This window comes from Abramis brama (genome assembly GCF_963993115.1).
Source record: "Abramis brama genome assembly, chromosome: 1".
Lineage (NCBI taxonomy): Eukaryota > Metazoa > Chordata > Actinopteri > Cypriniformes > Leuciscidae > Abramis > Abramis brama.
In genome coordinates this window covers 79,688,776-79,715,687 of record NC_139963.1, presented here as the reverse complement: position 1 = coordinate 79,715,687, position 26,912 = coordinate 79,688,776, and the positions used below count along the sequence as shown (strand labels likewise).

Below are 26,912 nucleotides of genomic sequence, written 5' to 3'. Positions count from 1 at the left end.
TTTAGCATAGCCTTCTCTGTTGGCAATATAGGATTTATATGTGATAAATGCAAGGAGACAGTTAGGCTGACAGAGAAGATTTCAGAACTAGAAACACGCATCCAAACTTTAATTGAGGATAGTAAGAGTGCTAGAGCTTTAGATACTATTTTGGATGCGCCTAGCATAGTGAACTCTTTACAGGGACGGACTGACAATCTGTGCATTCTGGAAAAGTCCAGAACGGCCGTCCAACCGAGGGCCGTCGGCACAAAAAAAAAGAGTCTAATAAAGCAATATGAACAGCCAACTAGGGCACTAATACCATCACTTATACTACGTGTAAAAAACAACAACTGAGGAAGAAGAGTCGGCCTATAGCCACTGACAGAAAGTTAGTTTTATAAGGCTGCACTTTTAAATTTGCTTACATTATATTTGAATAGTTAAGTTAAGGTATAGCAGTGGTCTCCAACGTGGTGCATATGAGTTGCCCACTAAACACACTCTATAAATAGCCCCAACTTGCTGTCGGGGTTCCAGACTTCGAATAAATGGTAGCCTATCATTTTGCGACCTTTTCAACTAAACGTTTCGTTGAACTTTTGCCTTTACAAAATTACCCAACTCTCTTTGATTATACTCTGTCATTTGCGTTGCGTATGAGAAACATCAAATGGCAAACACTCAAAAAGCAGAACAAAACTTGTTTGATCTGATCAGCGCATTATCAGCTCGGCCCAAAAACAGCGATCGCGGCCAAAGCAGATCTCGATCACGCGAACATTATTACACAGAGCTGCGCGATCCACTGAGAAGCATTTCAATTCAGTGCAGAATTATCTTATCTCTATTATAAACCCACAAATGACTATGTGATTTAAGCTTGTAAAAAGCCAGATGAAACAGCGCTGATTCTCAACATATTGACGCAAAAAACAGGCGAAACATTGTTCCGAAAACAAACCAGTTAGAAGACATTTCACACCACAACTTATGAATTAACTGTAAAACAATGCTGTTATATTAATATAGTCATGTATAAATGTATTAAATGTAATGCAGTAATGTTTTGTTTAGAAGTTATGGCAGTTTATTTATTTATTTATTCATTTATATTTATACTTTGATAACACATACAATAGGTTTATAGAAAATCAACAAAAAAATCAATAAATATTTTCATAATTTTCCAGGAATTTTTTTTTTAAACACTTGTAAGTCTGAACCAGAATATCAAGATATTTTATTATTTCTCATATGATGGTGAAAAGTAAAAAAGCTTTACCATGTTATGTATAATAAATAGGCTATTGGAGTATAACAAATAAAAATCCCTTCTAGATTATTTTATCCCTTGAGGTAGCCCTCGCACACAAAAAGGTTGGAGACCCCTGGTATATAGTAACTAGGCTATATGTTTTATAATTACAAGTTTGTGTAATTTGGGGTTTCTGTAGCCTGCAGTGACATTTCATTATTTGTATTTTATGGCATTGTACATTTTTTGTCTTTATTTGAAGGCTGAGGCTTCATTAATAAACACAACCCCAATTATCATCATTGGTTTTGAGATGTTACTTGCTGTCTGATAGGCTACAGTATTGTGGCACATAGTATCAGGACATCCTGGCTAGTGTCTGTCGCACAGGGGCGAATGACCGGATGATGGGCCTATTTGGGAGAAAGTCCAGGGCTGTTTTTTAGCCCCAGTCCGTCCCTGACCACGTTGGAGACCACTGCTATACCTTAACTTAACTATTCAAATATAATGTAAGCAAATTTAAAAGTGCAGCCTTATAAAACTAACTTTCTGTCAGTGGCTGTAGGCCGACTCTTCTTCCTCAGTTGTTGTTTTTTACACATATCATAAGTGATCGTATTAGTGCCCTAGTTGGCTGTTCATATTGCTTTATTAGACTTTTTTTTTTGTGCCGACGGCCCTCGGTTGGACGGCCGTTCTGGACTTTTCCAGAATGCACAGATTGTCAGTCCGTCCCTGGTGGACCCGACATAGAACCAGAATCCTGCATGAGTCAGGTAAGAGGAGATTATACTGTACATTAAACATGATCTTGCCCAGCATACCTGCATTTCATTGCTCAGAATCTTAATAATATACTTTTTTATTTTATTTTTCAGCATCTTTTCAAAATGTGGCCAAAAACTGGAAGAAGGCCAGCTACACATCTGACACACATTCAGAACCTGAAATTGTCAGAAAAAGGATTCCCAAGTAAGTCACAAAAGACAAAATAAATGGTGTAACACCATTAAAATCCAATAATTAAGATATTTTTGATGAAATCTCTGAGCTTTCTGACCATTCAGCATATTTATGTAGCTTTGCTTTTAAACAGTGAAGAGCATCCAACTGTACCTTTTCTTTGTTTTCCTAGAATGAAAACATACTCCGATAACATCTACTCAACAGATGATGAGGCACCAGAACCACCACCCCTTAAAAAAAGAAAAAACGCAGACAAAGAGAGTGTTCCTCCAGCACCGAAACCTCCAGCACTTCCAAAACACACCAAAAAAAAAAGGTAATGGAAAATAGCTTAAAAAAAAAAGAATGTTAATGAAATTAACGCTATGAATATGTCGACTCAACCAAAGGTCGAAAAAATATATATATCTACGATTCTGCAGAGGGGGTGGGGGGTGGGGGGTGGGGGGGTTAAAATGACGATTTTGACCTGAGATTTTGAGCCAAAACACAGGGGGTTTAGAAAGATAGCAGCATCGTTATCTTATCTCTACAGAGAGATTGGTAGTCTATTAGTAACATCTGTGGACTTCAGCAATCTTTGCTGCATGTGTCAATGATGACAGTTCCAAAAAAAATTTCATCCATGACATTCAATATTATACTATTTTTTATTTTCTGAAATTTGGTTAATTTGATGATTGATGAAATAAGTAAGATTAAAAGTGCATAACAGCCCGAAATTGTCCTTATTGTCCTTAAAATGTCCTTATTATTAGGTCCTGTTGTGCAAACTCAGGTTTTCCAAAGCAAAGCTGTAAACCCTTTATGCAACTGTAAGTCTTAAGTTTCTTTTTCATCTTTTTTTAATTTTTTATCCAAATGATTACAAAAGCGCTATATAAATGAAGATGACTTGACTTGACTTGACATGCAGTGTTTTCACCAACTGGCCTAAACCGTTGACCCCTGAAGTTATGACTTCTGAAGGCCTCTCATGTGTAGATTCACTCGAAAAATGGTAATTTGTAATTTAAACATCCGACATTAAAGGTACAGTAGTTTTTTTAAAATGTATTTTATTAGCTAAAATCATTGTCTGTATTCATAAAATATGTCCTCATTGGTGTAAAATGACCTCTGCCAATGATCTGACTTATCCTCGTAAGCGAAGAATTTCTTATCTTTATTTACATGGGACGGGTAAGTCCATGAGGCTTCCATGTCGTTCCGCCATCTTGAAAAAATATAATAGCAGAGAGGGACAAAAAGCACTAGCCTACCTCAACACGTTTCATCAAAAATACAATTTCAGCGCTAGATGGGAGAAATTCCTACACAGCGTACCTTTATGGACTAACTTGTAGGGTCTTTATCAAAAAAGCCTCTAAAATCGAGGAGGTCAGAGGTCATGCTTCCTGCTATAGTATCATCAGCTCTCCCCAAAGTCTGTTCATGCGGCCACCAGACAGACAGCCTGTCGCATCAACAAATGCTAACATTTTAAACTTCTACATGTACTTTGAGTAGATAACCGATAGTATATTCTCAGTGAAGGGTTTCACCCTGTGTGTTTCCACACTGATTAAGGGTAGTTCGGGAGATACAAGAACAGTAAAAATTATCTTATACATCTTATACGTGCAATAGATCATAGCTACCGTAGAAAAAGTAAGATCATGCTTTGAATTAAGATGAGTAAAATGAAATATTCACTCAAGACAAGCTTTACTTGTGCCGCGTCATGGACCACAGAGGCACATCGCATCTCTGAAAATGTGTGGTGATTTTCCAAATGATACAACTTAGTCTAAATAAGAGCAATGTGGAGTCCTCGGATTTCTTAAAAACGAAACAACAACAAAAACAACAAAACATTGTGACAACCTTTGACAACATGTTTCATGTTGTATGGACAAAAATGCTGTTTGGAATATTTTTGTATAAATAAGATCTAAGACGCCTAAGCATAGTTTATTTTTTGTAAATCTAAAGTTTTTGAACAGACTCTGTTTAGTAAAAATAATACATTAGGTTAAATTTAAGCAAAATCATTTACAAGTCTTCTAAGAAGATAAATAGAAGATATGATTTTAATAAAACTTTAAAGATTTGATTTAAACAGTCTTTTAATTTTAAAATATCTAATTTAAACTTTTAAGGTTATGCTTTTAAATTAATTTAGTATAAAACTGTGGATGTAGTGAGCTCTGGAGCGCAGACTAGCTTTACTGTGATATTGTCCCCCGAGGCTCGTCTGGTCTGTAACTCCTCTCGTCTCTGTGAGGGTCTGGAACATTCATTTCGCACTGTGGTTTATCACTGGGAGGGTCTGGGATTGTTTTGTTTATGACAACTTAAACTATTTGCTTTTTGGATTGTTTTTTATCTTTGCATAAACAACTACTTCACCTCTCTGGAAATGTAAGGTGTTTTTATTTATATATTTATTTAGCTAAAACTTTGTTTACATTTTTTAAATACATTTTAGTAACATATGTTATTATTCATTGGTTATATATTTTATTAATAATAATTTACTTTAAAATAGAGATTAGTTTATTTTTTAGAACCGTGTGTGTGTGCGTGCGCAAAACAGCTTAGAAATGATATTAATTAATTAATTTCATTTTTGAAAATGTACAAATGTAGTTTTCTGTGATGTTCATGTTTAGGTGTACGGGATAGAATGTGCAGTTATGGTACGAAAATCATTATGGCTATGGAAAGCCCCCACCATAAAAATTGAAACCCCGCATGGACAAAAAATGCTGATGACGCAGCGCTGATCGGAAGGGCCTTATAAGCAGCCCATCAATGAGGACAGCCTGAGGCTTCACAGTTTCTAAATGTTTTCAGTGTTGCTCTCTCTCTCTCTCTCTCTCTCTCTCTCTGAAGATAGGCCTATGTGGTCATTTTCTCACAGATACAACTTAAGGAATTATTGAACATTTCACAGGTGTGAGATGACTTGTGACACTTCAAATTTCGAATTATTTTAAATATGAATGCTAAATAAATAAAAAATATATACTTTAAGTTCAAGTCAAGTTTTCCCACAGACCATCGTTGTAGAATATTTGTTTTTTATTAAGACTTTTAATAATTTATTGAATTTAATTTAAAACATCTTTTACTTTTAAAAGATATCATTTAAACGATGCAGTATATACAACATTATTAGGACACCTCTTTCTCACTGTACCCTCAGGAATGTGGAGGGGGATCATGTCAGAGCTCAAATGCGGAGGGCGCGCACACAGACACACACACACCACTGTGGCCGCGCGATGCCGCTGGAGAGGCACTCAGGTCTTTTGTATTACAACTTTTAACTCATTCATAGGAGCTTCTTCTTCAACTCTCTAAACATGTAAGATGATTTTATTTTTTATTCTTTTCTTTATCTAAAACTGAAAGAATACGATTTTTAGTAAGATATTTTTTATTTTATATTATATAATTTATATACTTATAAAGAACAGTATGTTTTTCAACTTTAGTTTAATTAGCAAGATATTTATTTTAAAGGATAGAATGTTTTTATGTAGAATGACGTTGTTTAATCGCAGTGCCCGAGCAGCACGTTTCGGATGTCAGAGCTCAAATGCGAAGGGTGGGAGGGCGCGCACAGACACACGTCCTATATAGCCCTTCTTGACACTGGCTTCATACATTCATCAAAACCATCCGTCAAAACTACATGATCGAGGACTAGCAGGGTTAAAAGGTCAAACTAACTGTCAAAACTATGACATATAATAGGGAGAGTCAATAGGTCAAACTAACTGTCAAAAACACATGATCGATGGGCTAGCAAGGGCAAAGGTTAATCCCTGACCCCTATATCGGAAGTTCAACCTGTCAAAAGGTCAAAGGTCAAAGCCATTAATCATTTTGACATAAGCACCATCATAAGGACTACTGTCTAGCTTTGAACTGGCAGAGTGTGTCTGCTTCCCGGACAATGTTAGGAAGACTGTTCCAGAGTTTTGGTGCTAAATAGATCGCAATAGACGTGAAGGACTATAATGCGTTAAGAGCTCGCTCAAGCACTGCGGAGCTAAACCATTTAGTGCTTTGTAAGTAATCAGCAATATTTTAAAATTGATGCGATGTTTAATAGGCAGCCAGTGCAGTGTTGACAGAGCCGGGCTAATATGGTCATACTCCCCAGATCTGGTAAACTCAGCTCAGTAAGTAAACTTTATTTAAATAGCACATTAATATACAGAAGAGATGGACATGATTTAAAACCATGAGAGAAAGTGCAAGGCAGTGTCAAGAGGCAGCTGATTCCATAGGCGAGTTTTGGTTTTCAAGATGAGACATGACATGTGAAGTATGAAAAAAAACTTTCAGTTTAAGTGTGTTCACATACATTTCATGATGAAACTCACAAACCGCTTCTTCAGGTGGCGATTTGTGAATGTGTGCAAGATAGGAGCGTTACGGGGGATGGAGACGGTGATCATTTTCTGGTTTGATCCTTAAACTACACAATCGTTTGACCTCGAAAAACTTGAAATATTTGATATTTTTACATTAATTATTGTGACCATACTTTTATGTGTTTCATATTGAGAAATGGTTAGGTTTAGGGATCGGGGTCTGCTCAAAAACATCTACGTAATAGTCATAACCCAGAATATCATGTCATGGCGACAAAATATTTTGTGAGGATAAAATTCCCATGCCCATTGTGTCTGTGTTTTGATTCCAAAGGTTTGAAAAAGCAATGAGCTACCGGCCGCGTCACAATAAAAACGTGTCCATTTTTCTTGGACACATGACACCTTGGGAATAAGAAGCCATTGTTTCACAACCTTTTTCCAGTTAACCAGGTGCGATTTCTCAAGAATACCTGATCATTCCTTATCAGTTCTCGCCAAAAAACCTAAGGCCACCCTTTTGGCAAAATTGCAGCGGTATTACTCAATCACAGTAGTGGGCGTTTACATTGAAGTCTTAAATGAGACACAAGTCTTAAAGTGTTTAAATCAAAGTGCTAAAATCAGGGTAGAAAATAACCTTTGTATCAATGATGACAGTTTTGATGTAATTCTATTAACATTGTAAGAACAACACAGGAAATAAAAATTGATGCATGATCTCTATACATGAAACTACAAAAATGAAGCTAAAATCACTGAGAAAATGTACAGGACAAACATATTTATTACCAGCCATTAAACAGAATTAGCAGAATGTTTCTTATCTTATTAGTAGGCTGGTGACTGACATATGACTGACTTATTGCTTAAATCAATAGTGCAATTTACACAATTTATATTCAGGCATGTCAACATGATAATATTTTGTTTGTAAACTTACGTGACTTTTATGAGGCTCTGATTATTGTTATGTTCTTTAAAAAGTTAATAACAGTGTTTTTAATCAGTCCGTCTTGAAAAATACTAGTGCTTACAAGACACCGGTTTGATACAGCCAGCGCTTACTTCTAGACAATGAATATAATATTGATCACTCACATTTCACTTGATGCTAAATAAATGATTTATTAGATACTTTTGCATAATTAAGTAATATAAATTAATGATATCAATTGTTTTCAATTCAGAGGGAGATATTGGGTTTATTGTCTCAAAAAATAAATGTTTTGTTTAGGTGCTTTCTGAATTATGTTTCCTAATTTAATGTGTGACATCATAAGCCAGCAGCCATATCACCATGTAACCCAATGCTCACTGAAGCTAAGCAGGGTTGAGCCTGGTCAGGACCTGGATGGGAAACTCTTGAGAAAACGTCTCGGTTACGCATATTACCCTAGTTCCCTGAAGAGGGACGAGACGCTGCGTAGAAACGCCCCTGCGTGAGTGTGTCATGAAGCACGTATGGAATCAGTCCAATGGCGAGACGGAACGTCATAGGCCAAGAAACTATAAAGCACCCCTAAATCATAACCGTGCTAGCTTCTGATAGGCTGAAGCAAGTCGATCACATGCATGCCGGGAGTTACATACGTAACCGAGACGTTCCCTTTCAAGGAACTTTCTTTCTTACTTTGGGAAGAGAAATTTGTATTTTCTGATTTAAATCCTTATTTGAAGTATGTGGTGTGGTGGGGCAGATATATAGATGCCATTATATTGATATGGAGAGGTTCAGAGGCAGATTGTCACGAAACACACACACACGGGAAAAGGTAGATCCAATCGCAGTATTTATTTGGGAAATCCGTTCTCACAATCCAGTCCAGGCAAGGGTCAAAAATCCAATAAGGCAATCCAAAACAAGACAACAGGCAAGAACAGACTACCAGAAGTTGTGTGACAATATACAAGGACTCCATGAAGAACACTGCCACAGACAGGGTATATATATACACAGACACTAACAAGGTGAGGGGAAACAGCTGCGTGCAATGAATCAATGATAACACAGAACAGGATGATGGGAAATGTAGAGAATGACACCGTGGGGGAAGAGGAACTCTAGTGGCTATCCGGGGAACACAAACCAGACACTGTGACACAGATATGCTAGCTTTTCACACATCTAAATACTACCAATGCCAATTTGAAGTTGAGTCTAGATTTTTCACACACTCAGATTAACTTTTTGGACATACAAATCTTTAAAGAAAGTAACGGGGAGTTGCATACCACTATTTTCAGGAAAGAAACTGACAGAAATACCATATTAAGAGCAGACGGCTTTCATCCTATATGGATGACTGAGAATATTCCCTTTGGTCAGTTCCAGAGATTGAAAAGAATATGCGATAAGGAAGAAGATTTTAACATCAGGGCACAAGATATGACTCAAGGATTTAAGGAACGAGGGTTGTGATAGAAATTTTTATTCCAGCCAGCAGCATTACAATACATGGTGTGGAAATATTTACTCTAGCCAGCTTATACCATACATGGTGTTAAAGAAACTGCAAGTTGCATATCATCTTCTTCCTTACTGCTGAAGAACGAGGTCAAAGTGACATTTGCAGAAAGGACAGTTTGTTCTTTCTAAATACAGATAAGCTCGCTTGCACTAAGAGCAAAGGTGTTGCATTGGAAAATCTATATTCAATTGTTTTAATGACATATGTGTGTAAGTGTGTGCGTATAACCATGGGGTGTTAGACTAAGTGTGATGAGTTTTGTGTATATAAGCTGGGCAAAAAGGAGAAGTCAGTGCGCTTCCATATCAGACTCTGACTGATGGGTGAACGGCCTTTCTTGCAAGAAATAAAGATCTTTATAACTTTTGAAATTTCCCGCTGTCTTCCAATTATTGATTAAAGTCTAAAAAGAATTTCCACGACAGGGTACAAAAATAGAGTGATTAACAAAGCATACAATAAAGTAAGAAACATTAGTAGAGATGAGCTATTACGACAAAAACGTGAATCACAAGATTCAGATAATTCAGTTTATTTCGTATTATAAAAAGTAATTGGGAAATAGTTATGAGTGATCCTTATCTAAGAAAAGTCATGCCCGAATCTCCTTCTATTGCGTTCCGGAAAGCACCTACAATTAAAGACAAATTGGTGAGAAGCCATCTTACCTCTAAGAAATCAAATACCTGGCTAAGTTTAAAGCTATGGTCTACGATTTCAAAGATTGTTCATTATTAATAACCTCGTTTAGATGCTGGTTATGGTTCTACAGTACAATCCTAACAATATGAAGAGAAAAAAAAAAGAAAAAAATCCATTCACTCTATTGGGTGTACAGCTGCAGAGAAGTTGACCAATGTAAGCTGTCCGGCCGGACAGCTTACATTGGTCAACTGCTCTCATCCAATCCCCCGCTCCACTTGAAACTCCACCTGGCACTCCACATAAAAATGCTATTCGAGTGTGTAACCCTTCATACCCCATGGCCCTACATTATAGAGATGCGAATCATGGCAGCCCAAGTACACTGAAGATAATCGGCATTGAACATATCCCTAAGTCAATAAGAGGAGGAGATAGGGTTAATATGCTTTTACAGAGAGAGTCTTTCTGGATCTATACACTGAAAGCAACTACATTTCCGGGCTTGAACGGACTTGTGTAATTTGATTTATAAAAAAGGAGAATTTATTGAATATATATGTAACCGTGGCGTGAGGTCACACTTGATCCCGACTACGCCACCGGGGTTTAATACCCACGGAAATAACTTAACAGCAACACAAGTTCAAATAGACAGTACTAAATGAAAGAACGAAGACGTGACTTTCAAGCTCAAAAACTTTTATTGCACAGGAGTCAAGAAACTCTGAATCAATAATTAACTTTACTGCTGATCACAATTTAATAAATATAGACATTAGGTCAATTATTAAATTCACAACCCACCAGTCAGGAGTAACCAAGCCTGTGGGAAGAAGAGAAAGTCACTGGGCCACGGATCCGCAGCCCTAAGAGCACACACCACACGTGCACGGTTCTCAAGATCATTAACCAACCACTTCTAAGGAAAAGTGTAGTGAATAATACACACCACTCTACACGCCCAAATCAATACCCATGCAGTGCAGGAAATCTCACGCCACATGCAGTGAAGAGAGGAAAAGGCCCAGACGACCCCAGAGGACAGTACTCCCACACAGGCTGGCTCCTAAAGCACAGAGGATATGAATTAAACCTCCTTTCACATCACATAAACCTTAGCGGTTGGTCTAAACCAAACTCACAGAGTAAAATCAATTACAAACATCAGAAAGAAATCAATCCAAGACAGGAAAATCAGTATAACCATAAACTTAAGATTTGCATAACAGAAATAAATCATAAGCAAAACAGCAGGGCCTAGACGTCAGAGGTCCACACAGAACTCCACAAAGAAAGATCTGCCAAATAAAAACCAAATAAACAAACCATATTCAAATCTGAAATACAAACCCAAACAAACTACTTGTTTATGACGCTGTATAGGATTTGCATTCAAAATACACAATTGTTAAATAACCAAAAACATAAACATTTATCAATGAAATGATCCTAACAACCAGACACGCGCACACACACACACACACACACACACCTCTGCCGTAATCCAAGAGTGGAATAACGTTAGATACAGCTTGTTGCTATAGGCTACACACGGCATTCATCACGCGACACTAGCCGCATTAATCACCCACGCGCTCACACTCGTGTATCGAGGATTTCCTGCGTTCAACACAAAATCAACAAAATAAATAAACTAAATGTCTCAATATACACATTACAGCAAATGCCAAACTCACACCTCGCTATGGCATTTCGGGGTCACAACACCGGAAGGAGACGGAAGAGAAACGTCAAGAAGTTACGCTGGTCTACAAACCTTTGCGCTATTTATAGAGCAAACTAAATACACGCCCCACCCCGTGCACCATCCCAGTCTGCCATGAAAATGTTCGCATACGAGGGGGCGAACTTCTTCCCCATAGCTGTCCCCTTCACCTGTAAGTAGAGTTTCGAATCAAACTCAAAGTTGTTTTGGGTCAAATTGATCTCTAATAGTTTCAACAGGTGCTCGTCCGGTCTGAGGGGATCAGGGTATTTTGACATACATTTTCTCACTGCTTTTAGGCCGGTTGGGGTATCAATATTAGGGTCAATATGTCATATATGTCATATATTGATATATGTCAATATCAATATGTCATGCAGGCCCTTGATCAAGTCAGAAGCTTATCGAATTCTGTACAGAAATTGGCCAATGATACGGCTTTGGCCCTGGGTAACATCACGAACACTCTCGCTTCCCACAAGATAATGATCTTACAGAACAGAGTGGCCTTGGATTACATTCTTGCAACGCAAGGGGGAGCCTGCACCATTATCGGCCCTGAGTTCTGCACCGGGTTAATGGATCCAACAGAGAACTTGAACAAAATCCAACAAGACATTCTTGATCTTTCAACAAAATTACACCAGATGACTGAAGAAAATTCTTCATGGTTCGGAAACTTGTTAGGTAAACCCTGGCTGTGGATCAAGGAAATAGCAATTCTGCTGTTGTTTCTCCTACTGGCGTTCTACGTATGCGTCCACAGTATCAAGTGTTTCATTCAACAAACGACTCACACCTCACACGAGAAAATTACTGGTCCAACCAGAAAATACTATTACCCGTAAGAACTTCACGGTCCCTAATTGCATGTTTGTTTCTGTGTTAGCATGCAATTACAGATAAGCAACACAGAACATGTGTTATGTGCCTGTAACGATCACAAGTTACAAGAATTAACTTTTAAGTGTCTAAATTTGTATGTTGTGAGAGTTATTAGAACTCTTAAAGGGGAAACTGATGTATTACAAATGTATTAAATGTTTAATTTAGGTTCCCCTTACAATAGTATATAAACTGACTCAGATGTTAGATAATTATTGCCTATACTTTTAAAATATTGTTTATCCTTATTATTATTTAATGGGCCTAACAGTAAATTAGGAACAAAACACCTGCAAGTGTACACTTAGAAAAGTAAAAATGACAGAAGGTTACGTTAATTCAACTTTATTAAAACTGCATATGGCAATCAATTTGCACTTCCAAAAGTCATACATTTGTGGAAAAAAAAACGAAGTAAATGAATATACAAATTTATTTTAAGAATAATAAAATAAAATAAGCAAAGGCAGATCAGAACATTTAATGAACAAAACCGGGTTCTGTACATGGCAGATATGGGAGCGTAATAAACGGTCGGTAAACGGAATCAGTCAGGATACATTCTTTTAGCAAAGAAACTAAATAGCAGACAAAGGAAAAACTAAACAGGTGTGCAAGCGGTTACCAAACATTTTTTTTCTCTGTCAGTTTCCAAAAAAGGAAAAAAACATTAACGTGCAACAAGTCTATGGCTTAAGTCGCTGTCTGTTTGGTTTCCATGGTGACGCGTCATTGCTTGTTACGTGACACACCGCAGCCACAACAGCGCTGAATGAATGATGATCTGCTTTTATGTCATTTTTCCTTTTTTACATTTGTTAGCTATGGCATGAAATATTTGATATTCCGATTGTCAAATATATGCAATGCAAAATATATATATATATAATGCAAAGTATTGCAAGAAAAAGGCAAAATGAATGCGATCTTAAGACATTTTTTTAAATACTCGACGGGCCGGATCAAACAGCCTAACGGGCCGCAGTTTGCCCACCCCTGGTGTACACAAATAAAAGAAGACATTTAACAGTTTTGAATTATGTGTAGCACTTAAAATCAAAATCAAAATCAACAGAGTATTTTGAGTTTGTATTGCACTGATAAGAAAAAAAGCGAGCAGATCATGCCGGCGTGATTGCCGACCCCAGAGGGTTAAATAATTGGCTTTACCCAAATGAGGTCCTCGATTCTGGGAGCCGGATAAGAATAAAACTTTGACACTCAGTTAAGATATCTAACGTTGATGCAGAACCGTAGGCTTCCATCCATTTAGAGCACCAAAACACCTGGGCTGCACCATTCACTTTTTGATGGTTCCACAATGTTCATGGTTAACATTTCATCCAACTCCTTGCGCAAAGCTTCCAAGAGCCGCTCAGGTCTCCTATAGCTCATTCGTTTTGGGCAAGCTCCTTCTTGGAGCACTATGCCATGCTCAACTAATTTGGTGTGCCCTGGTCTCTTCTGAAAAACTTGGTGATCACACAGTCTCTGAATTTCAAACTGTTGACTTTGAGACAGATGACTCAGTGATAGACTAGAAGGAGCTGAAACTGGTAGATACTGGGCCTCCACCTCTTCCTCGTCCTCTACCTTTCGAATCAGGAACACCCCTGCTGCACCCTTTGGTCTGGCAAATCACTCTTTGAGCAAGTTATCCTTACTGTATTAACATTTTAAATTAGGGTTAGGGTTACAAAAAAAATTCTCGGCGCACACTGAAATTTTACAGAGTCTCACTCCAGCCAAAGTTCCAAAGTTGGCAACCCTGCATTAGCCATGAAAATGTTACAAGAAATAGGCACAAATGTCAGTGCATGTCAGAACACCTCGGGCCCAGAAAATACCTTAAAACCCCAGAGGGTTAAAGGGATACTTCAGGATTTAGCATTAAACTTTGTATTAGTAGAAAACCTGGAAATACACATGTGATGTGACACAAAAAATCTTTAACTTTTAGGTGGCAAAATATTTTTTAGCAATTCTATAAATTACACTGTGCAAACCAAAAGATATATGCCCACCGGATGAATAAAGATCGGCCTCCACAGAACATAAAATATTATATTATTTTTATTTTATTTTTCGTGTTCGCATTTATGTGAGAAAAAAAAAACAATGTTATGAGCGTGATCTCCATTACGGACATGACTGCTCTAAAGCGACTTTAAAACTTCCACAGAGACCTCAAACAGAAAGCACAAAGCCTTTCTTTAAAGTGAATTTCGTTTTTTTATTAATTGTATCTTAATTTTAACCAATGTTTCATCTGGATTTAATAAATAAGAAGTAAATATAGAAAATAGATAATCATGACACGGAGGCGCGGGCAAGTGAACTGGACTCTTGTCTCATAAATGAACCGAAACTCAGCGTAAGGTATGCTATGCTACTTGCCTCACAGACCTGAGAAATATATAGAAAGCTTGAAATGTCTACTTTTAAACAGAACAATTCATAACGAAGGAAAACAGACTGCTTTCTGCTTATGAAATGTGCATTTCTCTCTGGCGCGTTCTGAGAAGATCGAGACGCATCGTCAACTTCATCTTTGCAGTCGACACAGAAAACACTTGTTTATTAATAAACAATTAAATTGTCTCCTTGCTATATTTGACATATTAATAATCATTACTTTTGCCGGTTCTTTGTGACAGCTTTTAGATGCTTTGTTGGCAGCACCACCCACATGTTGACGAGTCACACCGCATCAGCACCGAAAACATGATTTTTTTCAAATCTAAAATCAAAAATCGTGATACGAACCGAATCGTAGGTTTGGTCTATCGTTACAGCCCTAGTAAGATGAGAAAGCAAGAGTTTATGGTTTAAAAAAAAAAAAAAAAAGGCTATCTGAACATCTTTGCCAAGTGCCAACCAGTACAGAAGTAGCTAATCAATAAGTTATCGGGGAGGGTCATGCCTTTTTACACAATCATTTTGAAAGATTCATAGAAAAATGTATTGCTGGCGAAGGGAGGGTCGTGTCTTTTTTGACAACAGATCTCAAAACTCCTCCGGTGGCCCCTTAAATAAAAAACGAACAGTCCCTAACTGGTAAAATTTACAATATACTCAAAAGACCAGCTCATTTTAAACATCCAAAAGCGTCCATTCCTTTTCTACACCTGCTATTGTCTCACAGATTAACTAAAGACAAAGAACATGTTATTTTCATGTGTGATGTGTTAAACCTTGTGCATCAATTTAAAAAAGTTACTCATAGGTCCAAAGAGGACAAAAATGTCCATGTCAAAAAACGGTCATAAAAAGTTGAAGCTTGGGAGCACAGACTTAACTTTGGTATCATTTTAAAGAATACCCTTGGCAGATTATTGCTGAAGTTAAATTTTTTTTATAAGTAAATCCAAAAAAAAGTTATATAGGTTTAAGTTTATGAAAATTATTTATGAATATTATTTTATATAAAATGTATATTTTATGAAACAAGTTGAACTCTAAAACGGCTAGAAAATCAAAGCCATAAATCTAAATAAGTTGTGTTCCAAATTTGAGGTTGATATCTCAAAAAATGAGCTTTCAGTCAGATCTTGTTTGGGCGCAGTACCAGACTTTCCCCACTGGATGCCAGCAAAACTCCACTGGTGAACACTGTGATTGGCTTTTAGATTTGCAGTTGAGTTTTTCTCTCTCAATACTACAAACACACACATGCACACAAACACATATTTTTTATAACACGCATACCAACCACACTCTGACATCCATACCAACACACGCACACAATTATCATTGCATAATTTATCCAACTGGCTCTATAATACCTCAAAATTCATGCAGTTAACATTAACAAAAAAAAAAAAAAATTACTCATAGGTCCAAAAGGGACAAAAATGTCCAAGTCAAAAAACTCTCATAAAAATGTTATGCTTGTGAGCAAATACTTAAGTTTGGTCTCATTTTAAAGAAGACCCTTGGCAGATTGTTGTTGAAGTGAAAAAAGTGAAAAAAGTGCAACCAAAAAAATGTTATAGAAGTTTAAGTTTATGAAAAATATTTATGAACATTATAATCAATATTTTATATACAATATATATTTTATGAAACATTTGGAACTCTAAAACTGATATAAATTCAAAGCCATAAATCTAAACAAGTTGTGTTCCGAATTTGAGGATGATATCTCAAAAAATGAGCTTTCAGTAAGATCTTGTTTGGGCGCAGTACCAGACTTTCCCCACTGGATGCCAGCAAAACTTATGGGCTGAAATATGTGCCACCAGAAACTGAATTTGAATAATTTATATTTGAATTTGAATTGCTAAACTTGAATAATTGCATTGGAAAACTGAATCTGAATCACATAATTTGAAATTGTATTGTTTAATTTGAATAATTGCATTGAAAAACTGAATCTGAATTGTATAATTTGAAATTGAATTTATTTGTTTGGAACTGAAGTCCAATACAATTTGATCCTCGCTGAAAATTCAACTCTCTTTATATCCTCACATTCAGTTCTCACAATTCAGATTCAGATCACCAAATTCAATTTCAAGTTACTGTGACAGACATCCGGGTAGTTGGAGGATGAAGGAAGAGCAATCGAGCGCAGATCGATATCGATAGATAGAGTCATTAATATCATGTTATATCTATGAGATAGACTTCAGTGTCGCAGGATCATCACTCAGCACTAATATGCCAGACTGTTGTGCTGCTTATGGATGTTAGAACGAAAGAAATGGAAAAAAATAAAAATAAAAAATAACAGCAAGGGATAATTTCACAGGTGAGAATGAAACCTATACTCTCTCTCTCCGTGGCCCGCGGCAGCGTCTCTTCTCCTGGGCAGGAACACAGCTTCACCTCGCTGCTGCACCGGTCCCCGCTGATCCAGATGGGACCGGCCAAAGACATAGTGGTGATCGGGAGTACGTATATTTCGGCGGGAAGTTCCACTGCCTTTGCCGGTGGCCGGCGGACGGAGAGAAACTACAGCGGGGCAGCAGAGTTTGTCTGCGGCTGCAGGATCTAGAGACTTACTGCCCGCTTCCTGTGAGCCAAAACCGACACAACGCTGCTGGAGGAAATAGTTGAGTTTTCTTTTGCTGAAGAAAATAGTCCGTTCCGCGTCCATAGCAACGCTCTGTTTTTCATGGCAACGGTGTGATATACTTATTACATGGCTTGGTTGAATTCCAATGTGCTAAGTATATCACACCGTTGCCATGAAAAACAGAGCGTTGCTATGGACGCGGAACGGACTATTTTCTTTAGCGGAAGCAATACAATCTTTTTAAATCAATAAACTCCTTTTTAAATCAATAATTTGTGTCAAATTATTTATTTATTTTGTAGGTAGCCATGTAATAAGCGGGATAATGTATAGCGAGGCGGTTGTTATAGCGAATAACAACCCCTTCAAGCTGATTCAAGACCTGTCGGGGTTGTTATTCGCTATAACAACCGCCTCGCTATATACATTATCCCTTATATATATATATATATATCTGCCTGAATCAGCCTGAAGCCTATAACTATATATATATATACAGTATATAGTTCAGGCAGCTATATACTGTATATAAGGGATAACTCTATCTATCGATCTGCGCTCGATTGCTCTTCCTTCATCCTCCCCGGATGTCTGTCACAGTAACTTGAAATTGAATTTGGTGATCTGAATCTGAATTGTGAGAACTGAATGTGAGGATATAAAGAGAGTTGAATTTTCAGTGAGGATCAAATTGTATTGGACTTCAGTTCCAAACAAATAAATTAAATTTCAAATTATACAATTCAAATTCAGTTTTTCAATGCAATTATTCAAATTAAACAATACAATTTCAAATTATGTGATTCAAATTCAGTTTTCCAATGCAATTATTCAAGTTTAGCAATTCAAATTCAAATATAATTGATTCAAATTCAGTTTCTGGTGGCACATATTTCAGCCCATAAAAACTCCACTGGTGAACACTGTGATTGGATTTTTGATTTGCAGTTGAGTTTTTCTCTCTCAAATATTACAAGCACACAAACACACTTTTTATTTTATTACACACATACAAACCACACTTAGACATCCATACCAACAAACCCACACAATTATCGTTGCATAATTTATCTAGTTGGCTCTATAATATGCCGAAGCAGAAAACAGGAATAAAGCAAGTATTTGTTTTATAGGCCTAACCTGAAAAAATGGCACCATCTGATAAAAAATTGTAAAAATGTCAATTTTGAAGCCTTGCCAACAGAATCATTTTATAGTTAAACGGCACAGGGATTAAAAAATGCAGTTTTAATGGGTTTCAATGGGGCCATTTTTGTCCAAAAGGTCCTGAGAGGAAGTATTTCGTGTAACTAGTGCAAAATAGATTTTTTAAAGGAAATGGTGATGAAATAGTAAAATTCCAATAAAAATACACACCCGTGCCAAATTTTATGCAGTTAGCATTGACACAGGCAAAGTGATCAAAAAAACAAAACTGAAAAGGACAAAAATGTCCTCAAGGATGCACAAGGGTTAAAGATGTGAGCGGTGGATGGACAGACAGATGAACTCAGACTGAGCAGCCGAGGTCTGTGTGATCAGGAAGTTGCTCCATAAGTGACACCCATCAACTCATCAAATGTGATTTATTCCTGTTGTGGGGACAAACATTAGTTAACAGTCACATTGTGGGGACTTACCTTTCTTTTGGGGACAAAATGCAAGTGTGTTAGAATCTAAATTTCCTATGAAATTACAACTGTTTTAGTTTGTTCAAACAGCCTCCCATGAAAATGAACGTGTACAGTACTGGAATAACCAGATCATAGAAGGTGACACATCATGGATTCCCCTCGAAGACGTCTAAAGGAGCCATTGGACCAGGATTGCTGAGTCGACAAGAATTCAGTCCCTCCCCCTGCATTGCTCGCCCATAAAAACTCTGGGAAAGCCTTCGATTCCTCGACGCAATTTTGCAGACTGCTTGACACTCTGTTAAACTGCCTCCTGCTACTTGCAAGATAATAAATAAAATAACATCGATAAACCCAGTGTGTCAGACGATCTTATTTTCCAGCTTCATCACTGAACACCAGAGAGATTTTCCACAACAGTCTCCAGGTTTCTGCTTTGGTGGAAGATGGCAATGATGGTTGTTTTGGCAGCAGTGCTTCTCACTTACGGAGTCTCTACAGGAATGGCAATGGTAGGGTTGCTTCATTTTCACTACTGTGCATTAACATCCGTAAGATGACCAGAAAACAAGATTAATGTTCTCAAAATGTCTATTATTTCTTTGAAGATTTCAGATAAATCTGCTGCTGGTGCTGGTGCTGGGGAAAACAGTGTGCTACCACTGGACATGGCTGAAGACTCTGTTGACGACAGCTACGATGGGTGCGTACCAGAAATGAAGAAGAAGGTAACAGAATACCTGGAGAATGAGAAGAACACAGACGAAAAATTCAAAGAGGTCTGGAAGAGCTCAGAGGAAAAGAGCGCAAAGAAAACCCACACACTAGAAAAAGAACAGCGTGCAGCTATTGCTTATTACACCTCTGGCAAAGGCAATGCGTATCTTGATTTCAACAAAGCAGTTCGAACCCAGAGACATCAGTATACGACCACATTCGGGTATCACGCACTTCATTTTTTCCTGACTACTGCCATTCAAGCTAAAAGAGCCAAGGATAAAAAATGCTACACTGGCTACCGTAGAGTCAACAGTTACTTTAGCCAAGATGTTGAAAACACACAGTTTCGCTTTGGCTCTTTCACCTCAGCCTCCCTGGGTGGTTATGGCAGGAAATTGTTCGGAGAGAAGTCATGCTTTGAGATTGTCACGTGCATGGGAGCAGATATCTCCCTCTATTCTCAATTTGGGGAAACAGAAAGAGAAGTGCTGATTCCTCCCTATGAGGTCTTTAAAGTCGTAGAGATAAAGAAGAGGTCAGAGCAGCCTAAGCTTCCATGTGAGGTGGTCTATAAAGTGAAGAGTACAGAGACTCCTGTTTCCAATTTGAATTGTGCTCTTTTTCCGAAGTAAACACTTTCACATGTTTTACATACAGTTAACAAAACATGCACAATTTAGGATGCACCATTTACTGCAAATGATCTTTAATCAAGATTAATGTGAATGTGGATTTATTTGTTAACAATCACATTTCTCGACAATCTCAAATTGAGGTGTAGATTTTCTACTGTGCAACAAGTGTTTCAGAGAAATAAACACTAGCTGCATAAAAATAAACCCTTACAGTTGTGTCATTGTTAAACTGGATCTGAATTAAAATGTTTAAATTAATAACAAGAATTTAAATGTTGTAATACATTGTATTATTGCCCATGTCATCTGTATTTACATTGGATGCATAACCTGTCCTATATACAACGTTACTGTATGAAAAATGTCTTAAAGTAATTAAACACACTCGTGTTCCACAAGTTGTGCATGTTTATCGATGTTTAATCACCTCGGTGTCTAACAGCCCAAACAGGAGAAGCTCTGAGTTCATCAAAAAGTTCACATGTTGACGAGTCTCCCGTCACAAAGCTTGATTGTGTCCAGTCAGATTTCTGAGAGGACTGTCTATGTGTTTGAAGGGTCTTTAAAGCTTTTAGGTTGTAGAAAATCCTCTTTACAAATCGATGATATTTAGTTTTGTACATGGAGAGCAAATAGTTTAAGATACTGCACACAAAAAGAAATGAACTCATATGAAAGACTCTGAGTGTAAAAAGACAGAAGGAGCCAGAACACATGACATTTAAACACTAAAACATATTAGATATTTAACTGCACTTTGCTGGAAACTGCATTTATAACAGCTTTAAATAGGCATTAGTGAGGTTGCATATCATTTGAGGTGTTCAGGTCAAGCTTTCCTCAACAGAAGACGTCTTGTCTCTCTTACATGGAGCGCTGCAAATCTGCCTTGAATGTAAATGTGATTTGAATGAGTACGCTAAGCTTGCAGAACTGAGAAGATAAGACCTCATGGTCACTGTCCTGAACCAGCTCAAAGATCTGACAACACAAAGGAAACCACACATAATTAAGAATTGGTGCAGCTTAAGAGTCCATCTTAACCGGAGATAACAACATGTCGGGAATCATAGCAATATTGAATCATATCAAATAAAATCATATTTTATTTAACTTCACTTTGCTGGAAACGGTTTGTGCTTTCAAGAGAAATTAGTGATAATTACATTTTTAAAATATAAAAAAAGGCCTTAAAGGGGCTATATGCTTTTTTCTGAAATTTAAACTCGCGACTGACACCTGTGGCCAAAAAACGGAACTGCTCTTCCTTTCTGCTCGCTCTCGTACGTGCACACTTCACAAGTCATCCGCTGCAAAGAAGTCAACATTATGTTTACAGAGGTAAGAACAGTCAAATACATATATTGTTTGAGAAACTAAGTTTGTTTGCTGACTAGCGGTGGTGGCAGAGTGATCTGAAACGTTTAACATGAACGCGCTTGACGTCACATCCGCAGACAGCGCGCGAAAAATCCGACCCGACAGAAAATAGGAAAAATAGGATACAGGCTTATAGGTGCACCCACTGTGAGCTGACAAGGTGTCAGTATGCTCATCAGGAGATGTTTGAGTCATACATGGTCAAATAAAAAGGCTATTGTTACGTTTATTTTGGGGAAACAGTTGCATATAGCCCCTTTAACGCACAACATGTCAAATGCAAAAGTAACAGTTATCCATGTGTAACCGGCAGAGTTTGTCCTCCTGTTCCCACCGTATCCCTCTTCCCCTCAGCCACGCCCTCTAGTCAGCTTGCAAGTGGCTAGTCATTCATTAGCGTCAATGGCACTTTGTATAAGACTGGCACATCGGGTGGAAAACGAAGTAATCCCTCGGCTCGTACGTCCTCCTTACACTGTGTTCGCTGTGCTGTCGCCTATGAAAGGTATGTGTCAACTCTCCATTTCTACTGCAAATGTTATTTTAGCTAGCTGTGTGTAAAGTGTAACTGTTTGACAACAGATGTTTGACTGTGTACCAGACGCTAGTGGTGGGCAGATCGAGGCTTCGTGAAGCAATGAAACATTTGAGGCAAATGGGCCATATTGTGTCGAGGCTTCGAATCAATCCGACACCCGTCTCAACGGTGACGCCTAGTGGTCACTTGCAGGTGTTGACCTGAAACAACCTTGACAAGCCATTAAAAAAATGTGTTTTTTTTTTATCATTGTATTTTTCTAATATGTGAAGCTTGTAACCTGTAGGCTCCTCACTGTGCATAATGTTATTTTGGTCCTGCAAAATGAATATTAATAAAAGAAATCAAGCCACAATGTCTCACTTTTTTAGAGATTTTTAATCAAAAATATTCATTTCTCTGCTGTGGAAGGACTTAGCCTACTTCTTTTTTTACAGATAATTTTTCCATCCTTTGAAAAAATCCTCTCACAAGGGACACTTGTTGCTGGCATGCAAAGATATTTTTTAGCAAGCACATACAAATGAGGAAAGATTACGGCTCTCTCTTTCCTGTAAGTTAGAGGATCATGAGTTCTGGGCAAATACGCATCGTTGAGGTATTTCTTCACTTCCACTGTGGCATCAGCTGTAAATGTATATTCACACTATATTATATTATATTTTATACTACAGGGCCGTTGAATGCTTGAATCTGATTGGTTGACGAACGTTCTAAGGTGTGCATTATTTTCAGGGAAACGCACGGCTAAAGTAGTTCCAGGCAGGTCTCGACCGCGTCCAAGTGATCTGAGGGCGCGGGCGGGTATAGATACACTAGACGTCGCCTTGGCTACTGCAGTTCATTGGAACGAAACCGTAGCCAAGGCGACATCAATGTCTATATCCGCCCGCGCCCTCAGATTACTTGGACGCGGCTGTGTTCAAAAGGTAACAACGATATAAATACTGTTCGTTTTCTCACACAAACCGCTCGTTTCGTGTCTTAGGCCATCAATGTGTACTTACGATGGGGAATTGTTTAATTTGGACGATGGGGAATTGTTTTAATTTGGACTTTGTGCATGCTCTTTGAGACAGTGACCATAGACCTGCATTATATGACTGACAGACAAGAACGGTTTGACCTAAAAATATCAAAATTGAAACTACTGCGGAAAAAAAGACAACCTACATCTTGGATGCCCTTCAGGTAAGCTAAAACATACCAAAATTTAATTTCAAAGTGAACTATCCCTTTAAGGCTTTGTGTTTCATTTATTTGGCTAGTGTCATCTGTCAATAATAGAGAAAAGAATGAACGAATTAATTAAAACGAATTTAATTAATAAATAAAAAAATAATAATGACGCACATGCTTTTCTGTCTCATTATTGCAACATCTCTCTCTCTCTAATAACTGCATTAATAACTGGGGACACACTTTAAGGCCGGTTATGAATGTAATTTGATGCTTATGACTGGTAAAACCATTATAAATCAAACTCCTCTCACAAAAACCCACGAGGTCAATATGCGTTGATTTCACTTATACAGATGTGCGATTGTGTGGTCTGTTCCCGACCGTGTCAATCAAACGCTGATTCGGCGGACCACACCTGATGAAACGCTTGCCCCGGATTTCCACCAACTGCGGAACGGCTGCGTGTCGGCTCCGTACTCCGTCGTCCTTCAATACCCACCAGGTCCGGATTTGTTGCATTGAAAAAAGGTACAAAAACTTCAGAAAAGGTGCCAAAATGTATTGTGAACCAGACCTAACGTGTCAAGCTCAAGGCCCGAAGGCCAAATCCACCCCTCGCAAATTTTGATCCGGCCCGCGTTTCGCAGAATGCAGAATAAATCCTAAGTTGACTGGTACATCTGTAAAGAATACAGCACATTAACTTGGCATATTGTCACATGGATTAAGTCAAAAGTAAAAATTGCAGAGCTCCAGTAAGAAGCCTCACACACAAATTAATATTTTATCTTTTGATGTTATACAGTGTGATCTGTGTTGCACAAATAACATCACGTGTTTGGTAGTTGAAAGGTTCTTCTTTCCTATTATCTTCATTTAACCCCCATCTACTGTCTCACAGCTTCTCTCGTTCACACACACTTAAGAGATGCCAAACAGTAAAATCACCAAAACCCAAAACCCAACTGTTCATTTATTTAGTTTTATTTAGTTTTTCACTTTCTTTCTTCAAAAGCTAAAGTTCAGTGCGTCTCCACACATTTTTTCTTATAGTAAAAAAATAGTTTTTTAACAAAGCTGCAGCATTCATTACATTACATTTGCATAATGCAATAAAAAAAATACCTCTTCTCTACTCCTGCTCATTTCATACTGTGTTGGTTGGAGTTTGTTGTAAAGTTTTTCTTTCTTCAAAGCAAACCAGGAGACGTTGGGATAAGCAGAAGAGTTTTATTGGGATCTTCGCTGTGTGTCGTCTGTAGTGTTCTTCCAAGTCTAAAGTATCTAAATTTACATGGTGTCTTATATGCATTTTAGGAGGAGGGACTTTTGAAGGTGGAGACAAATTCAAACAAAGCATGTAAATGAGTAAACAGGTTAAGGAAACCCGCCCCAGACTCCAGCGTGTTACCAGTCTCAATCCAATCAGCATAACCACTCAAACGCATATGTGCTAATCCAATCAGCCTAACGATTCAACGTCTGGACTGTGGCTCTGGCTCCAAGAGCCATTAAAGACAATAGGTTAGCGTCTCCGTGATCTGACTCATTTAACTTACAAAGGAAAAACAGGTCGGGCAGGAATATCTTGCTGTAAACTCAATAATCACTTTCTCAGTTTATATACCATCTAAATTAAAACCTCAAATGCTAAAATCAGTATTCTTCACCGTGATGTTATATAAGGAAGCATATCTGAAATAGATTCTTAAATTTGTAACCCTTCAGAGTACACCCAAGTTAAAGAGATGAACACTACAGGAGGGTTAGAGATGACTCGGTCACTTACTGCTTTGTTGCGGTGGAGTAAAACTCGGTTGTCTCTGTGAAAGAGAACTGGGCTTCAGCGGGCAGAGCGAGGGAACTGTCGCAGTCGATAACTTGAGGCGTGCCCTCGGCATACACGCTTCACCTGGGAGTAGAATATCAGCTGGATTTCACCTGAATTAACTTAATTTAATGCACACTTCACTGTCACACACGACTAGCTCCCTCATCCTTTGACTTTGGGCTATTGGGTTGGTGTCCTCCCACATAAATGCTCTAAATGTGAACACTCGTTTCTACCTTTTTATGTCTAAAAGAGGCATAATGCTGAGCGACCGGACTTTTGAAATCTCGATTCTGATAGCGCAACGATGTTCTAAAATGCGGGTTTTTAAAGATCTACTAGTTTTGTCCACATAGCAAAGGCCACAAGGGCAACGAGGCGTGTTCATTACATTAGCCGTTTTGCACGAAATTGTGCCTCTTATATTGAACATTTTTGCAGTGTGAGGATGTTTGAATGTTTTAGTTTTATAAGTGAAGTTACATTGTTGGCCATTTCCACATCTGTAGTTGCCAAAGGGAACCTTGTCTAAATAAACGTGGAACCCGCATTTCAGAACATCGAGATTTCTAAAGTCCGGTCGCTCAGCATTTTGCTGCTTTTAGACACTCTGTTTCTACCTTACAATACCTGTGTAGAACTGGTGAAGTGTCCCCGGCGCGGAGGGGACATCAGTAGTTTACTTCTAAAACGCGAACCCTTCTGGATTTACACGTTAGGGTCTATAGCACCTAGGGGATTAAATGAAGAATAGATATTCGTCCGTTTCTTTAAGATTTGTTCATTTTTCTTTTTTTATCTCTTGCTTTTGTTATTTTGGTTTATGCAGGTATCATTATTTAACTGGATAGTAATTTTGGTAACACTTTACAATAAGGTTCATTTATTAAACATTAGTAAACTAACTAACAATGAGCAATACATTAACTACTGTTTTTGTTAATCTTTGTTAATGTTAGTTAATACAAATAAAGCTGTTCATTGTTCATGTTAGTTCACAGTGAATTAACTAATGTTAACAAGATTTTAATAAAGTATTAGTAAATGTTGAAATTTACATTAACAAAGATGAACAAATGCTGTATAAGTGCAGTTCATTATTAGTTAATGTTAACTAATGTAGTTAACTAATGAACCTTATTGTAAAGTGTTACCGTAATTTTTATGTTTACTTTGATTCTCACATTTAATATGCATTACTTTTGTATTTTTTCCTTTGCTTTTTCATTTGTTCTTCTCTATAGCTGTGAGTATAAAGGCATGGTGTGTTTAACTCTTGACGAAGAGCCTGCGTGATCTAAAGGTTACCACCGGTGTGTGAGTCTATTATTGCATTTTCGGAGCCGTGGTGTGCCGACTTTTTTTTCCTTTTTTGTAACTATGTCTTAATGCAGATCATCTGTTGTTCTCACTACTCTGAGGAAAGATTTGTTTCACCAATGTTTATGTTACATCAGATCATTCACGCTAGAGCTCGGCTAATGTACACATTGCATGCACTGTTCACCGCAATATATTAGATAAATAAAAACCTCTGGATGTTTCATTACCAGAAACTTACCTGTTCTTCAGGTGCATTATATGAGTGAAACACTTCTCTGTATAACCAGGACCAATTAAAAGCACCACTTACTACAGCTTACGCCAAAAAGAACACCTAAAAATA

The 26,912-nt window shown here is 37.7% G+C and overlaps 1 protein-coding gene and 1 long non-coding RNA gene across 2 annotated transcripts; both read left to right on the top strand.

Annotated features, from left to right (window-relative positions):
• Positions 1-1,898: 1,898 nt before the first annotated feature.
• LOC311084246 lies at positions 1,899-4,856 on the top strand. The gene is made up of 3 exons (XR_014606473.1): positions 1,899-2,215; positions 2,379-2,525; positions 2,968-4,856. It is a non-coding gene; the product is annotated as an uncharacterized lncRNA (long non-coding RNA).
• A 13,132-nt stretch (positions 4,857-17,988) lies between these two features.
• Positions 17,989-20,711, top strand: LOC311067784 (ecto-ADP-ribosyltransferase 5-like). Its single transcript, XM_084089872.1, has 2 exons — positions 17,989-19,472; positions 19,569-20,711. The coding sequence occupies exons 1-2, from the start codon at positions 19,407-19,409 to the stop codon at positions 20,310-20,312; spliced, it is 810 nt and encodes a 269-aa protein (XP_083945998.1). The 5' UTR covers positions 17,989-19,406; the 3' UTR covers positions 20,313-20,711.
• Positions 20,712-26,912: the final 6,201 nt, after the last annotated feature.